Source organism: Gymnoscopelus microlampas, assembly GCF_963454915.1.
Source record: "Gymnoscopelus microlampas genome assembly, chromosome: 18".
In the NCBI taxonomy this organism is placed as follows: Eukaryota; Metazoa; Chordata; class Actinopteri; order Myctophiformes; family Myctophidae; genus Gymnoscopelus; species Gymnoscopelus microlampas.
The window spans coordinates 5,853,823-5,871,968 of NC_139955.1; the positions used below are offsets into that span (position 1 = coordinate 5,853,823).

Sequence of the window (18,146 nt, forward strand, 5' to 3'; positions counted from 1 at the left end):
TAGCGCAGGACCCCCCAAGGATCCCCCGAGACCCCCCAGTATACCTGCTGATGTTGAGGTAGTTGAGCAGCTCTCTCTGGTTGAAGCCCTTCTTCAGGAGGCTGTGGTTCTGCTGCTGCCGGGGTCTCACCTGGGGATGGGACGATAATCGTTATTATCGTTTATCGAGCCCACTCACAGCTTCCAACAAAAAGAACAATCAAATACTGCCATTGTGATTTGCATATCAAAAACTCAAGGAACTGGCAAATGAATATGAATCCCTAAACTCTCACCTGGGGCACGGCGCGGTTGGCTCTGGTCGAAGACACGTCTGGCCTCTCCACCAGGCTGCCTACACTTCCCATGCCGCACCGGGACGACAGGGGCGGCGGCGGTCCGACCGGGAAGGCGTCGCGGAAGCTTCTGCCGGGGTCACGCGTCAGAGGAAGAGTCTGGACCGACGTTGCCATTGGTCAAAAGACGGGGCGGGCGTGAGACGAGCTCTGTGGCGGGTTAGAGAGAGAAGAAGAGGCGTTGACCACTTGTAACCTGACGCCATTTTCAGAATGTTTAGAAAATATAATGGAAATAGCCGATCCACAAGCTCACAATGCGTCACGATTACAGGTCTACTTCTAACAGGATGTGTCATTTCCTTTGTTGTTTGCATTTGTTTGTTTGTGCTCTGTGATGCCCTGTGTGTGTGTGTGTGTGTGTGTGTGTGTGTGTGTGTGTGTGTGTGTGTGTGTGTGTGTGTGTGTGTGTGTGTGTGTGTGTGTGTGTGTGTGTGTGTGTGTGTGTGTGTGTGTGTGCGCGAGAGAGAGAGAGTTCATGTGAGCTGACAGATGTGTCTGTGCACGTGGGTTCAGACAGCTGTCTCCCAGCATGCACCACTGACATGCCAACACAATCAGATCACAGCAAGGTCGACCGCAAAACTCTCTGCTCCAATATACTGCACACACACACACACACACACACACACACACACACACACACACACACACACACACACACACACACACACACACACACACACACACACACACACACACACACACACACACACACACACACACACACACACACTCTTCCACATTTCCACATCTACTGTATTAGCAGAGCAGCACTGTATATGAAATGACACTTTTCTGTTAATTAAAGCCATAAAAGCCCTGCTACTCTGAATCCAGTCTTCGCACGCACACGCACACGCACACGCACACGTGCACGCGCACACACACACGCACACGCACACACACGCACACACACACACACACACGCAGCTTCTCTGTTTGAATGATGCCGTCTTCACACACAGAAGCAACAACAACAACAACAAGGACCCAGCATGATTGTGAGGATGCATCAGAAGCAGAATGCACACCAGCCCACATCCCATCCCAGGCAGGCGAGAGAGAACCCAAAACACAAGCCTGAGGAAGCGTTTGAAACACAAAACCCTGGGAGGCCGTCACTGCTGTGCTGTGGGGAGAGAGGCAGCATAATGCCAATGTTTGTCGGGCAGGAAAACGTGTATGTCCACAAGTGTTGCTTTTCAGTAAATGGAATAAGAAGAACCTGTGTTCCAATGCAGTTCTCAATGTCAAGGATCCCCAGATGTATATGTCTGTTGACTGCGGACCCCATCTGAAAATGTTTTGTGCCAGGGACCGCCCAGAAGAGAAGATGTTTATGTTCAAAATGATTCAATTTTTTCAATATTTAAAAAAAAAAATGCTAAAATGGCTGATCTATAAGCTCACAACGTGGCGTGACGTGAGGCTTGTAGATCGGCTATTCTTGCTACTTTTGTGCGACACTGTAGTATGACAGAGAAGGCCATTCACTTACAGGAAAAAAAACATGACAAGTTGAAACAAGGAGATAGGAGGTTTCGGCCCCAACAGCAAAGATATGCAGTATCACAAGCCTCTTACATAACGTGCACCCAACTAGGTTACAACAGCCCCCACTCAGTTCCCCGGAAAACAAAACAAAAATGTACAATATAGTGGCAGAAGTGCTTTTGGTGAACATCACACACGGTTCTAATCAAGTGCAGCGCTTTACTTCGCTTTGCGTCTCTTGAATGTCACGTGTATCCAATTTACACACACACACACACACACACACACACACACACACACACAATAATATGCCTCACATGGAGGTAAATCTACCATACTGTAAATAGTAAGGTTGGCTTATGTTCCTAACAGTGGAGGCATGCACCGCTTGGGTGGAAATAATACTAAGGTTATGTAACGGCACTGTCTTTTTTTTCTACAAACATTATGAGACTTAAAAACTGCACACTGTATCTTCCATGGGAGATTCGATCCCCGAGTACCAATGCGCAAGTGCTGAAATTCTTAGCACTGAGCAAATAGAGCATAAAACTTGGGTTCTTGGCAGAGATTTGTCTTTTTGACTTTCGGGCAGTACCACTTGTTAACCAGCGGTGGTGGTGCTACTACCAGACAACAGGATCGAAATTTCTCAATAGAAATGCAGGGAGACCAAATACAACCACCACAGTTGTGGTAGTTGTGTTGTATTAACCTACTCTACCATAGAGATTGGTAAAAAACTCCATCATCCATATTATGGGGTTGGAACATTAGCCCAAAATAGCTGATCTACAAGCTTACAACGTGACGCGATGTAAGCTTGGCGAAGAGATTCGGTGTTGATGGAAAAAAGTGGAAAAAAGCACAGAGGCAAATCAGGCCCTGTTTACTAAGTGTAGAGGGTTTAAGTGGTTAAGTAATCTGTCCGTTGTCCTTCATTTTCTTCAGTGCCATGCTGAACTCCCTTGTGGACATATCCTGACTGCAGAGTATTTTAGTTTATTGCCCCATTCATCTTCCAGGACTCGATTCCCGTCCTTGGCAGGCGGTCCAGTCTTTCCACGAGGTGAAAGAGGACAACGTTCTGAGGGGTGGACGTGTTTTGTCTCGACTATCTCCATAGCCAGACTGATATTTCGCTTTGGCCGATATCGGCGATTATACGTTTTTGGATGACATGGGTGTTTTTAACCACTTTCATCCTGGCGTCCCTGTTTTGGGCATGAAACGATGACAGGTGAACATTTTCACAAGTTTAAAAAGAAAGTCAAATGCTCACAACGCATCACAATGTTTTGAAAACTTTTGAATAGGGCTTAATGGACGACTTCACCCATTTTCAACCTATCTTCAGATAATTGTTCACAGCCCTCCTCTGAGAACATCATGAACATTAGCGAGGACCAATTATACAAAGATAGGTTGAAAATGGGTGAAGTCGACCTTTAAGTGGTTACATAAAATAAATGTTAATTTCACATTGCCATTATTCAAATGTGTACCTGAATGTTCTGAAACAGAAACTTTAATCAAAGTTTTTCAACTTGATTCGAAAATGACGTCAAAAGAAAACATGGGTCATTTCTAACCTTAAGCCTCTACCCCCAATAAACCTTTATCCATCCATCCATCCATCCATCCATCCCCTCTGTGATTCATTCAGACAGCCTCATTAAGGGTCTATATAGGTAGGCTAATGATCAGACTCACAGCACAGAGATTGCATGTTCAAATTCCAGTCCTCCTATAGTTTAATGCTGGAGTGTTTCAAATGTACTAACTGAAGGCTAACATACAAAAGACCACTTCAACAGTACTAAGACACCTACATAGAGTGAGTGATGGTGTAGAGGTCTAATGATCAGACTACTAAGACACCTATGTAGAGTGTCTTAGTGTCAGGATCTGCATTTCTGTGTCTTGTTTTGAAGTGTTTCTGGTTCTTATTTTGTAGTATCGTTCCTATTGTTTCCTGTCCGCCCCTGTAGTTCTGTACCTGTCTTGTCTAACCTGTCTTGTGATTGTCTGTGTTTCCACCTGTGTCCTCTTAGTCCTCGAAGCCTATCCCAGTGTTGATTGTCAGTTGAGTTCACCTGTGTCCTGTTATCCCTGTGTCTATTTAAACCCTGTGTTTGAATGTGGTAGTTCCTCATATGTCTACCATGTGTGTTCAGCGTTATTTGCCTGCCTCGTTTTTGAGTTTATTAATAAATTGCTGGATTTGACCTGCCGCCTTCAGTGTCTGCATTTGGGTCCTCGTTCAACACTTAACCCTGACACTGAGTGATGGTGTAGAGGTCTAATGATTGGACTCTTAATACAGAGGTTCTATGTTTATGTCCCATTCCTCCTATAATTCAATGCTGGAGCACTTTGACATTTTCAAGAATAAAATACAAAAGAACAAATCAAAAGCACTAGAACACATTGCTGAGGGCCCAAAGGTGCCTTGGCACAATGGTGTGGTGTGCTTGATCGGTTGCCTCTGCTACAGACTGTTCGCACGCACGCACACACACAGAGCGACTTCCTTATTTTAGACCATAAAGTAACAACCAGTTAACTAGCAGGCATGCAGGCTATTTGGAGGATCTATAGGCTATAGCGTGGGCCTTCCAACCCTCTGATTTAGAGAGTGGCTATAAGAATATCCCTGTCAAAAGAATTACCATAAAATACTCCATACCCCTCCTGTATCCATTACAGTCTGTTTTTAAATGCAATGCTGTTCTGTGTCTCCTATGTCTATCATAAGGGTCAATGTCAGATGCCTTAATGCAGTGGTGCAATGTCAAGGACCCTCTAAACTAATGTGTTTGGCCGCGGACCCCCCATCTGAAATGTATTGTACATTTTTCACAAATGTAGAATACATTTCAGATGGGGGGTCCGCCCCATCCCAAAAATGCAGAGAAACATACAAGATTGACCCCCAGGGGTACTTGGGGGTCAATCTTGTATGTTTCTCTGCATTTTTTGGTTCTATTTCATCCCGGGTGTGAGCGTGACATATATATTTCTTTAACCCTTTAAGGCCGGGAAGGAAACGCATGTGTGTCATTTTAAGGTTTCTTTGGGCTATTCAAAAATAGCAGATATACAAGCTCATAGTGCGGCACCGAGTGCCGCGCTATGAGCTTGTATATCTGCTATTTTTTAGAAAAATCGTGTCCCTGGAACAAAATATTTTTAGATGGGAGGGGACAAATACATATTATTTTGGGGGTCCTTGACACAAAACGTTTGAAAACCACTGATAATAATAATGAGCAACATGAGTAAAAAGAAATTATGAAAAAAAACTTTAGGAAAAAAACCCTCAACTTTTTTGAGTGAATTTGTAAAAAGATGAGTTAAAAACTTGAGTTAAAAAAGAAATAGCAGATCTACAAGCTCATAGCGCGGCACCTGTATATCTGCTATTTTTATATCGCCAAAGAAATCTTAAAATGACACACAGATGCGTTCCCGGTCTTAAAGGGTTAATCAAATTGGGGCGTGTGGCCTAATGCATATCACCCTGGGACTCTTTAAAATGAAAAAGGCCGAGAATCAATGTCCGTATCGCTGCTAACACACAGTCCACATTTATCAAGTGCTTGGCACCGCTGCCCTTGACGAAGCTTCAGCAATCACGTAAATGGTTCAAAGGGGATGGAACTATAGGACTGTGTGTGACAGGGCTGTCAGCCATCCAGAGATCACAGACCACTCTGTTCATGGTTTTATTCATGATGAAAGACACCCGCCCCCCCCCCCCCCCGCCCGTGTCAAACTGTCCACTAAAGCAATCCGGAAAATAATAATATCCACGTCAATGCTTCTCAAAGTGGAGTACGCTGAGAGACGTCTGCAGCCGCAGAGACGTCCCCAGATACATGACTGATAGTTAGGAACCAAATAGAGCCGTACAGGGGTACATTTTGGTTTGTGAGTGTACATTTTGGTTCCATTTGTGCGCTCTCACAGTTATGTGTACAGCGTTGCAGTCATGGGAACACTCAAATAAATGTACTCAAATAAATGTGCATTTCCATCACTGGTAATGGGGTCACTCTGTTGTTGGTACTGTGGGGTCATTGACCGGTGTTTGGTTTAAACTTGACCTTTGTAAAGGTGTTTTCAACAGTCAGTGTATCAGCCAAGGTTCTACTCCGCTGTGGGACGGTCAGGGTGCTCCGTCCTGCCGAGTCTCTGTCGGGCAGAAAACTTGTATCTCCATATTTCGACTTTTTATGTTTTTGTATGCAAAAATAGCAAATGTGCAAGCTCTATTGTAATAGAAATTTTAGAGTGCCAATCTGTTCAAAATCATTTCTAATCTCTCTATATATATATACTATCTACTCGTATTTGGACCATAGAGTTTTAGCTTCACAGCAGGGGTCTTTTCAAAGCTCCTGTTGCTGTCGTTCAACAACCGTTCCTAAGTCTATTTCTACAACACTATTCTCCTTTGACTGATCCAGCAATACCAATGATGGTGTCCATAAGTGTAACCAGCCTGTACATCTTAATATGGACGCTCTTAACTTAAAGGGGCCACACCATGAATTCCATTTTTTTTGGGGGGGGGGGTATTTTTTGGGCTCCCCAGTGTCTCTTGTACCCCAATTTTGTTTTTGTTTTTAACATTCAGTCATTCATTCTCATTTCAGAGATTTTCAGAATGGGCGTGTCTGAACAGGCCATTTCAGAATGGCAATGCAAGTGACATCACTTGCATTGCCATTGCATTGATGATGGCCAGACAGAATTGCTCAGTAGCACCCCTCTGCCCAAAAGGACGTTTTGGTATTGCAGCTGAAAAAGCTTGGAATGACAGACAGTCAGATTGTGAGAAAACATATCTGGATGTTTTTTAGGCTTACAACCTGTTTAAAACGTATTAGGGGGCAATATTTATATATAAAATATTTTTTTTAAATTCATGGTGTGGCCCCTTTAACCAGTCAGAATTTTTGTGCTGTCACTTAGCAATGACCATTTAGGATAACATCTCGGACGGTGTATAAGGAGTTTCTTTTTTGTTATGTTGTTATGTTATTTTTGTTATGTTATGTTTTTTTTCTGCCTGAATCTTCCTCAATAAATTGTCATCACTTCAACCTGACTGATTATTAATATTTTCCATAATACTATACTTTTGTACTCTAGTTAAAGTTTGAAAGTTTTATGTTTTTTCTTTCATAAATTAATGCCCTACTGAGCTTGTAGATCAGCAATTTTAGCTATTTCTGAATTATTCTGAAAGTGAAAGTGGTAAAGTCTGTCTGTGGGGTTTATAAATATTGAATGTAAAAAGTATTAATAACAAGCTTGTGACTAAAATAATAACTACATTGGAACAGTTTTGGACATACAAGGTTTCCACCCGACAGTGACGTTATGTGATTGCTATGACTCATGGCTCGTGAATGTGTTGTGTTTGTGTACGCGTCTCTCAAACCCGATGAATAAATCATGAGCGTGTCAAACCTAAGGGCCGTGGGTCATGTTTTTTAGATGTTTGTTCTGGTATCTGTCAAAGACGAGGATCAATAAGCAACAGGAAGCTCAGAGCGAGAACATTGCTCAGGAACTATGGAAAGGCCACTCGCTGAAAACGTCGATAATACCATGCTGTCGGGAGGACAACCTTGTATGTCCAAAACCTGTACCTTTTTATTATGATTTTAAAAGCGTTTTAAAAATAGTGACACTCTTGTATGCTGAAGTAGGGCATTCATTTATGAAAAAAAAGACATACAACTTTCAAACTTAAACTAGAGTACAAAGTACAAGTAATTCATTATCTTCAAAATTTGTCAAAATCGTAAAAAAATAGCAGATCTAGAAGCTGATGTGACGCGTTGTGAGCGTGCCTTGTAGATCGGCTATTTTTGAATAGCCCAAGTATAACATAGGGCTTAAGTATAGGGGTTAAATATATGTTTTGTAATAATAATTTAAATCTGCAAAGTATATAAATCATTTAAGCTGTCAAATAACTGTAGTGGAGTAAAAAGTAGAATATTTGCCTCTGAGATGTAGTGGTAGAGTAGAAGCATTAAGTATTTCAAAATGGACATACTGCAGTAAAGTAAAAGTACCTCAGAATTGTACTTAAGTCCTGTACTGGAGTAAATTTACCTAGTTACGTTCCACCACTGGTTCAGAGGGCATGTCAGAGAGTGGGGGGTGGGGGGGGGGACTGGCTGGAGGTTGAAGGATAAAAAGCCTTTTAAGCTGCGACCGCAAATCTTACAGGACTGAAAAAATCTTGCGTCCAGTTGTTTTCCATAATTGCCTTGTGGTTTATGGGCCCCGGGTAAGGAGAGAGATTTACAACTCAGCCCTGACTAGCCAAGGCAGGGTTGCTGACACGCACACACACACACACACACACACACACACACACACACACACACACACACACACACACACACACACACACACACACACACACACACACACACACACACACACACACACACACACACACACACACACAGGTCAAAGCAGGTCTTTCTACCATTCTACCTCAGAAAGGTGGACTAATTGAAACGTGTGCTGCTCTTGATTGATGCTCCACTGTGATGTGCTTTTTTTGTTAATCCGTTTAGACCTGAGGCCGATTCTAAATACGCCTTCTAAACCCTGACACAAGTTTTCTGAAAAACATTATGTTGCTATATATATACGGTATAGCAACAGCTAATGTGACACAGAGGTGTTCCTGGCTTGAAAGGTCTAACAACGTATAGGTGTTAAAGGAAAAGCTGTACCTAAAGATACTGCCTTTGATCAAGCTTAAAATTAGGGTTCACATTTTACCATTATCTGATCTGGTTATATATTTCTAGCTGAACTGAAATATCTTCATTGAGATTAATTTGAATAATGTCATCTTTAACTACCGTAACTTTTTAAAGTAACCTGCCCTGGTCCTCAGATTAGATCAGCCTAAAATATTGTTTCAAATCTGACAGATTGTATTTTTTTGTCAGTATGTTTTTTTGTATTATATTTGAGTCCACTTGTATTATCATTCCTCTAGCAATAATGCTATTTGCAAACAAACAAACAAACAAAAGAAATCCAATATGATTTCGTCAGTACCTTATTAGCTTTAAACAGACAAATAATGGGATCTGAGATCTGCAACCTTGCTTGATTCTTCTGTGAAGTGACCTGAATACGTCTGGCTTGGAGTTCTCCCAGACCAAAGGTCTAACTCACTAGAAAACCATATCGTCGCTGTCGGGCAGCAACCTTGTATCTCCATATTTCAACATTATTTTGTCATACAACAGTGTGTAAAAGTAGAGAAAATAGCAGATCTACAAGATCAGGTCAGCAATTGTTGCTATTCTTGAAGTTTTGAAAGTTTAAGTTAAAGTGGTTAAGTGTGTCTTTGGCTTTTATAAATATTGAACCAATTGAACCAGCAAGAACTTCTTTTAGTCCACTTCTTGAAAAGTTACGGTTTTGGACATACAAGGTTTCCACTAAGACAGTGACCATATAATGGTTGCTTGACAACTGTCACGGAGAAGACAAAACGGTCCGGCCTGGGCTATAGTCTGAGAGAGACCAGCTCTCCAAGGACACTCTCTTAAAATATTCAGCTCAGCTCTCAAACAATGCATTCACTGGAGCCCTTGAAGCCCTGAGAGGGGGGGGGGGCATTTCAACCTCCACAAGCCCCCCAACCCCATCCCCCCCACACACACACCCAGAGACAAACGGATAGCCGCTCTGTATGTGTGAGGCGGAGAGGGTAGCCAAATTCCACAGATGCTTTTCAAAAAACACAAGTTTGAGCTCGTCCTCTTTTATTTATTTATTTGATCCACACAACGCTCACTCCCCTTGAATGCACACTCACAGTCGGATGAGTGGGCAGTGGGCAGTGCCCTGAAACCCCCTCCCGCAAAATAAGAGCCATGTTGCACAGATGAGCTAGGGCCGGGCAATTATTATAACCGAAAATATACCGAAACCAATGTTTAGAGCCAATAACCGACTTACTCTTGCTCATGTAGGTTAATTGAATAATCGAGAAGCAGGTTTTTCTGATTAATAAAATAATAATAATAATAATAGTAAAAAATAATAATAATAGTAATAATAATAATAGGGGTAATGATAATAATAATAATAAAATAAATCATGTATTATTAATGAATCGTCACAAATAAAATCAAATAATGTTTTATAATCGCCAAAATCGATTAGTCTGATGAACAACTTAACCCTGTGTTATACTTCGTTGTACAATATGGTTGGCATACAAAAATAGCGAAAGTAGCCGTTCTACGAGAGCCATCGTAACAGATAAGCGCATACCTGCCGAGCTCAAGTACCTTGCCCTTTGCCCCTGAAGAGAGCATCCTCTTCTCTGCTGCTCTGCGATCAAAGTTTGTTTACATTCATGTGGGGGGGGAAGGGGGTGGGCGGGGTACGTTGCGGGTCTCATCTGAAACTCCCACACGGCGTGATGCACCCTCAGAGCCGTTATGTAAGCTCTGTGGAAAGCTGCACTGGCTGCGATGCGGTGCTGTGCACCACACTTATGATTTCAGTTTATGCATGAAACTCAGTTTGAAGAAAGATAGCTAAGTAGGCTACTGGTATAATTTATTCTATTTGGCAGAGAGCCACTGTAATGCATTCAATTCCTAGTCCCTCTCTCTCTCTCTCTCTCTCTCTCTCTCTCTCTCTCTGTCTCTGTCTCTGTCTCTGTCTCTCTCTCTCTCTCTCTCTCTCTCTGTCTCTCTCTCTGTCTCTCTCTCTCTGACAGCCTGTGTCAGTGGGTAGCCGTCAGCAGCTGTCCCAGCGCTGCGGCGGAGGGACGTCTTCAGGTTTGCGGGGATTTGACTCAGCATCATGAGAGACACCGACAGGAGCGATCCTAGTGTCGGCTGACACTTTTCAACCAGACCAATTATGCCAGGAGAGAGACTGTGTGATTAATGTCAAGCGCTGATGGTTCGGGTCTGTCAGCACTACAGGGGGCGCGGGCGGGGGGGGGGCACAGAATCACTTTGAGAGATCCGGAAGAGCCGGGACTAAGTAGGCCCCACCAGACTCCATGCAGTGGATATAAGACGATCAATAGCTGCACTATTACGACTCCATCCACTGCATTAGCGCAGCTCCATGCGTACATTATAGTGCAGTGGTTCTCAAGCTTTTCTGGATCGGGGCCCACTTGGAAAAACTCTATAAAGTGTTCGCGGCCCACCCATCTGACCACTTAAGTTAAGTGGTCAGATGGGTGGGCCGCGTGCATTTTCAGAGCAATGTATTTTTTAATATCAGTCAATTGTGTACCTATTTATATGTATCACAATGAAGGTATAAAGAAAAAATGCCATGACATTTTTTTGTATTTTCTCAATTATTTGGGAATCGCTGCATTAGTGCACTGTTTCTCAACATGGGGTCCAGGGTCCACCTCAGCGGTCCTTGAGGGCATTCCAGGGGGTCTCCATCTTAATGATTGATAGTTAACAAAAATGTACACTTATAGGTCTGTAACTCTGACAGTGTGCAAATGGAACACTGTGCACACTGCCAAAGTTATGGATGTCCGTGGCCTAATTCATACCAAACTGTGGGGGTCCTTGAAATTTAAAAGTTTGAGAATCATTGCATTAGGGCAATGGTTCTCAACCTGTCCGTCAGGGCCCACAGGTTTTTTTTTTTTTACTGTCCCCTGATGACAGTAAAGTGACGATGTAAGTACTCTTAATTTCAATACCTAAATTAAATAAAAAAGACCATTACTGCATCAAAAGTAATCAACAAACTATACAATAAAAACTGGTCAAACATTGGCCAAATTGTCAAATAATATAAGAAAGATCCAAACATTGTGAAAATAGCTGATCTACAAGCTCACAACTCGACCATTAGATAGGGTGGTGCGGAGGTGTATCAAGCTTCCTTATTAGGTGCGTGCGCTCAGATGGGGACGCGGCGTCAGCGTCAGCTGGGAGAGAAATGAGCTAGACGAGAAACGCAGCACCACAGCTATAGACTGTTTGATGCTGTGTGGAGTAATGAGTGAGCGAGGGAGCGAGCGAGCCGCTCTTGCTCGGGGGCACGTCGGCAGCACAGCCAGCCCTCTAATTGTCAGCAGGTTATTCATTATGGATGCCAGACAGACATACGGACAGACCTCCTTCCTGCCCCATGGACCCTAAGGCCATTCCGAGGAGAGAACGTGTTGAACAAGGAAGGCCATAAATTATCCCTCTCCCTTCCAGAAACGCTATAGGAAGAGAGCTTGGTGTCATCGGGTCATGTAGTAAGTAGGCCTATACCACCCAAGTGTCACGCACTTTGTGACATCTGACGTCCAGTCAGATGTCACGGATGTGTGACACTTTGTACTCATCACACGCTACATTACATACACGTCACAGACACAGAATACAGGCTACTCTGAAGTTTGGTCAAAGCCGGCGTCTGGCTGAATTGCCTCGAGGCGGTTTCTTTTCTCGTTCTCCTCTGAATGACAGCCCCTATATTTGCCACATGCTCCGTCATAGTAGTGGACATGTTTACGGCTCTTTCTGTGAGACACGATGCATAGCCTTGCTCTGTGGCGGTCAGACATGAGTGACCCCCAAAAGCTGAAGGCCCCAGTGTTTATCCTCTCTGGCTCACACTGTCTCCATTGATGACCACTGCTGGAGCATTGGAGGAGGCCATATAGGTCCCATTGGATCATAGTTATTAGGATACAGGGCCCTATTGAGACTGACACACAGACATGCGAGGGAGCGGACGAGCTGACAACACTGGCTTTATTCCAAGGGTCTTGATGAGGTGGCCCTGCCCAATTAGGGAAAATGCCTCCAATTTGGGGCAGCTCTTGCTGCTCAGAGAAGTTGGTGTGTCGAAAAAAAGAGTGAAAAACGCGACTGAGTCTTAGTCGGTACAGAAATGCACACACGCCACGCACTGTAGCTTCAATTCTCATAGGTTAGTATTAACCTACTGTTTAACCCCCTAAGGTTGCACATACTTTTCTCCGACTCAGCACAGAATGTTTGGCAGCAGTGAAAGAACATCAAATAACTAGTGTGCAGCTCTGGGCCCCCTGGTGCTATAAGGAGGCTGTGATGTCGGTCCGTCTGTCTGCCTGTCCGTCCGTCAGCTTTGCCTTGTGGCCCAGCTCTCTCTTTTCATCACAACAGTGCAGCTCTTGCTGCTCCGATTCTCCAGCTGATCTCCCGCTCCGTCCTCACTCGTGAACAAGACCCAGAGATACTTGAATTCCTTCACTTGGCACAAGACCTTATTCTCTACCCGGACGCATGAACAATCCACTGGTTTCCTGCTGAGAAACATGGCCTCATATTTGGAGCCACTTCACACTCTGCCGCAAACCGATCCAGTGAGAGCTGGAGGTCACGGACCGATGGTGCCATCAGGACCACATCATCTGCATAAAGCAGTGATACAATCCTCCGCCAACCGGACCGCATACTCTCTCTTCCACAACTGCGTCTTGAGATATTGTCCATGAATGTCACAAACAAGATAGGTGACAATCCGCAGCCCTGGCGGTAGGCCAACCCCCACCGAGAACGAATCCAAATCACAACAGGCATAAATTAGGCCATACCGCCGAAAACCTGGACACAGCTCTCACTTTGGGAGTACAAGGATTGGATGGCTCTTAACAGGGTCCACCTCACCTCATACTCCCGCAGGACGGAATCTGCATTGTTCCTCCTGGATCTGAGATTTGACTATGGGCCGGACCCTCCTTTCTGGTGCCTTAGTGTAGCCTTTCCCAGGGAGGCTGAGTAGTCGTGTGACACTTCTATAATTGGTCCCCGTTTTTGAAACGTGAGACCACCATCCCAGTCTGCCAATCCTTCGGTACTGTCCCAGAGTTCCATGTGTCAACCACGACAGCCCCTCAACACCCAGAGCATTTCTGGACAGATCTCATCAATCCCGGGGGGTTTGCCTCTGTGAAGCTGTTTAACTACATCAGTGACTTCCTCCTGGGAAACTGATGTCTGTCCCCCATCACCCTTGGTGCTGTCATCTCTCTGCCGACAGACAGGATGGGTTTATCGGGTTTAAGAGTTTCTCAAAGTGTTCCTCCCACCACCGCCCGACAACTTCCTTGTTCCGAGGTCGACAGTGTCCCATCCTTGCTATACACAGCTTTGAACGATCAAACAGGGGTCCGTGGCCTAATGCATATTAAACACGGGGTCCTTGAAATTCAAAAGGTTGAGAATCACTGCTTGGCCCTGAGCCGCCACACCGTAAAAAAATACTTATGTAAGACTTCCAACTGTGAGAGACCAAAAACAGGCTACATCAAACGCCCGAGTCCTGACAATTTGCCAATAGAGCATTTGGACTGATTAAACAATCTGTGGCCCTGTCTGGACTGCACATTCTGGCCTTTATTGACATTGCTGACTGTACAGTATTGTTGCATCTCTGCAACAGAATCGAATTACCGGCCGTCAACCACAGTAGCAGCGCTGAGGTTATCTTGGGTGAGCGGTTCCATTGGTCCGTATTGATTCCGGTCTGACTGATGTTACATAAACCACATTTCCAGTGTGAAAGACAACACACAGGGGAACAGCAAAGCCATTGGGTTAAAGGTTGCATTACTGTCTTCCATTTACAGTGGAAATCATCCTTCATACTATTATGTAATGTATAGGACAATACCACGGTTTAAAAACCTAGGTCTTGTGCTGTAGAATAGGAGAGTTTTCAGCACACGCACAGGGTCGACATGGGTTTGTTTGTGTGGGGCTTTGTTACAGTGATTCTGACTGGACGGTTTTGCGACTGACACTTCTGATGTGTTCAGCGACAGATTCGGTGGGTTTATGGGTAACAGGTATACGACAAAGTATATACATAGGCCTTAAGTGGTTCAAACCAAACAAGCGGCTCTTTCAAGTCAATATGGACGTTTCTAAACGTGAGCTTTGGTTAAACAAGGTTCCCTGTTCTGTTTACCGCTCTGTCACAGCAGGTCTGTTCTTAAACATTACCTGCATTCCCAAAACTAGTATAAATGACAGGCAGCAATTTGTTCTCACACAGCTGGGTTTGGAATTTTTGTGAGAGAGCAAACATTATAGTCATATATGATTGATTTACCGGTAATCCTGGAACTGGTCCAAGTTCTCTATTTACATCTCCTCCACCTGATAAGCAAGCAGAACTTGGATTAAGTTGGGTAGACCATGCGCGCATTTGCCTGGTATTTGCTATGATCAGTGGTGGAAAGTAACTAAGTACATTTACTCAAGTACTGTACTATTTTGAGGTTACATTTTTATACTTTATAATTCTACTCCACTACATCTCAGAGACATATATTGTACTTTTTACTCACTGCAGTTATTTGAAAACTTTAGTTACTAGTTACTTTGCAGATTTACATTATTATTATAAAACATAGATACCAATTAAGCCCTATTTTATACTTTTCTCGCGGAGCTGCTACTTTTGAGTGACGCTAGTATGTACGTAGTATGATCAAGTAGCACGTTAATTTACGGGAGAAAAAAACCACAAGTTAGAATATGTACTGTAGATAGGAGGTTTCTGCCCGAAAGTACTTCTTTTAGCCCTATGAGGTATCAGCACATCTAGAGAGAGAGAGAGAGAGAGAGAGAGAGAGAGAGAGAGAGAGAGAGAGAGAGAGAGAGAGAGAGAGAGAGAGAGAGAGAGAGAAGAGAGAGAGAGAGAGAAGAGAGAGAGAGAGAGAGAGAGAGAGAGAGAGAGAGAAACAGAGAGAGAGAGAGAGAGAGAGAGAAACAGAGAGAGAGAGAGAGAGAGAGAGAGAGAGAGCAGAGGTCCAGGGAACAGAATGTGTGAGGCAGGGGGAGAGAGACGAGGAGGAATGTGGAGGAAAGGAAAGGCACATTCCGAGCATTTCTTGCCAGGTATTATTAATGTGCCGTCACATAACTGGTGCAGAGCCAAGGTGGGCGATGTGTGATGGATCCATACATACCGACCGCTGTGAGGAGGCATGCAGCGCCAAGGCAAACGTGAGCCTTCTGGTGCACATGACCTCAATTCTCTCTCTCTTTTTTTTACCTGGCCTGTTATCTCTGCAGAGAAGAGACACTACGGCAGCAGTCATGACAAAACGGACGAGTTTCGGCTGCTCACGGCCTTCATCAGCGTTTACTTCAAGTCAATATCCCGATTTATTTCAAACGTTTGCCTCGATTGGGATTAACGAACGATTGTTCAAAACAAAATGAACACCGTGAAAATGGCAGATCTACAGATCTTGTGAGCTTGTAGAGCTGCTATTTTCGTTATTTTTGTACACCATCATTGTACAACGCAGTATGAGCTTAAGTGGTTAATCAGACTTTTTCGGGTCGATTCGTTGATACTTTTTGTTAGCAGTATGTACACAGTTCATGAAAACTCAAAAATAATAAAGGGATCAAAGTGTTCCCTACATTTCTTTGAGCAGTAATAAGCAGCTTCTCAATTATTCGGTTATAAGTCGGTTATTGGTTCCAAATATCGGTTTAGGTATGTTTTCGGTCCTTAGCGCATGGCAGACGAGCTTTTCTGTTGCACCTGACCTGGATATCTTTACCTGGGCGGTTATTTCTGCAGCCCCCCCCTCCCTGCAGCCTGTACCCTAAAATTACAGCCTCCAAGGAGAAGCCAGTGTGGGTAATATTGGACACATAATGACTGATGATTCTGGGTCATAATAATACTCTGGATAGGGGTGGGGGGGGGCAGGTATTAGCTACAGGCTGAGTCTGGCTAATAAAGACAGAAAGCATGACGGAGCAAGCTTCTAATTAATTTCATTACATAAAGAGCAGAGGGAAGATTAACTTGAACAGAGGTACAGTAGTCTCCCCCCCCCCCCCCCTCTCTCTCTCTCTCTCTCTCTCTCTCTCTCTCTTTCTCTCCCCATATACAGTATATCTCTCTCCCTCTCCCTCTTTCTCTCTCCCTCTCGCTCTCTGTTTCTAAAAAAGGCCCCATTGTTCCTGGAACAGTTCACACAGGAGTCACCATTCTGTGATTACAGACGGCGATAGAAATCAAGAGTAGTTCCCACGTTAGCAGCAGCCCACACCTGAGCTGCTTTCTCTTAACAGCTTGTAGTACACGTAGCGTACAGTGTGTGTATGTGTGTGTGTGTGTGTGTGTGTGTGTGTGTGTGTGTGTGTGTGTGTGTGTGTGTGTGTGTGTGTGTGTGTGTGTGTGTGTGTGTGTGTGTGTGTGCGCGTGCGTGTGTGTGTGTGTGTGTGTGAGAGAGAGAGAGAGAGAGAGAGAGAGAGGGGCACACACCAGTGGTATGAGCATGCACACACTCCGTTTTGGTAAATATATGGACTGCACAGTGAGCTAATCTCACTAAACCACTAAGCCCTATTTTGTACTTCGCCGTACGGCGGTGCCGCGCAGCGAACAGCTTGTCGATTCTATCTAGCTACTTTCGAAAATGTTTGAAGCTTTTTCGCCTGTAATGCCATGCCCAAAACAGGGACGCCGGGTTGAAAGTTGTTAATGGGATGGCTGATTGTGATTTAAGAGGTCTGCACTGCTGTGCAATGTTGAACCACTTTAACCCCAGGGTCCATATTCCAGGGAGGGAACATTAGACAAAAAAATGCCGATCTACAAGCTCACAACGCCGTGCCACAACGCTTCACAACGTGGTGCGTTTTTGGCGAAGAGATTTGGTGTGAAGACGGAAAAGGTGGATGAAATTCAATTTAGCCACATAAACACTAACAGAGACTACTAGTTTCTCCAGTATTGTGGCACCTGCATTGCAACAGCAGGTTGATGACTGATGAGGCACCATGTGGGCATGTAGTAAACACTGCCACTGACGTAGCCTGATGCCAAGTCCAGTTCAGTTTGAATCAGCACTTTTTGTTTCTCACTCAGTTGGGGTGTAAATAAAAGAACGTTGCAGAGAAACAAAGGGAAGACGAGCCGGAACGGCCCCCATGTGTATTGAAACGTTGTACAGGGAGAGATAACACACACACACACACACACACACACACACACAAAATGATGCTAAAAATATAGTGCTGCGGAATATTGCAGACGTAAATGGAGAACATTTCTGCAGCACGTGGTTGTGGTTCCGTTGCTCGGGGTACAAAGTCGATGCTCGAAAACTAAAATGTGTTTTCTTTACTGTCAGATAAAGGTTAGGCTGCAGAAATCTTTTAGCTGTAAGCTTGGCTGAAACAGCCAGCACAGCACTGAAGGATATCTGGGGATTTCCAAAGCAAAGAATAAAGCCCCTATCACCAGCGG

At 44.1% G+C, this 18,146-nt stretch overlaps 1 protein-coding gene across 4 annotated transcripts in view; it reads right to left on the minus strand.

Moving 5' to 3' along the window:
- The window catches only part of n4bp3 (NEDD4 binding protein 3), a 48,928-nt gene that overhangs the window by 12,400 nt on the left and 18,382 nt on the right, over positions 1 to 18,146 (minus strand). For all 4 annotated transcript variants that reach the window (XM_084086018.1, XM_084086017.1, XM_084086019.1 and 1 more), the window contains exons 2-3: positions 276 to 485; positions 45 to 130 (exon numbers count right to left, since the gene is read on the minus strand). In XM_084086018.1, the coding sequence (XP_083942144.1) occupies positions 45 to 130; positions 276 to 452 (263 nt within the window). In that variant the 5' untranslated portion in view covers positions 453 to 485. The remainder of the gene's footprint in view (positions 1 to 44; positions 131 to 275; positions 486 to 18,146) is intronic.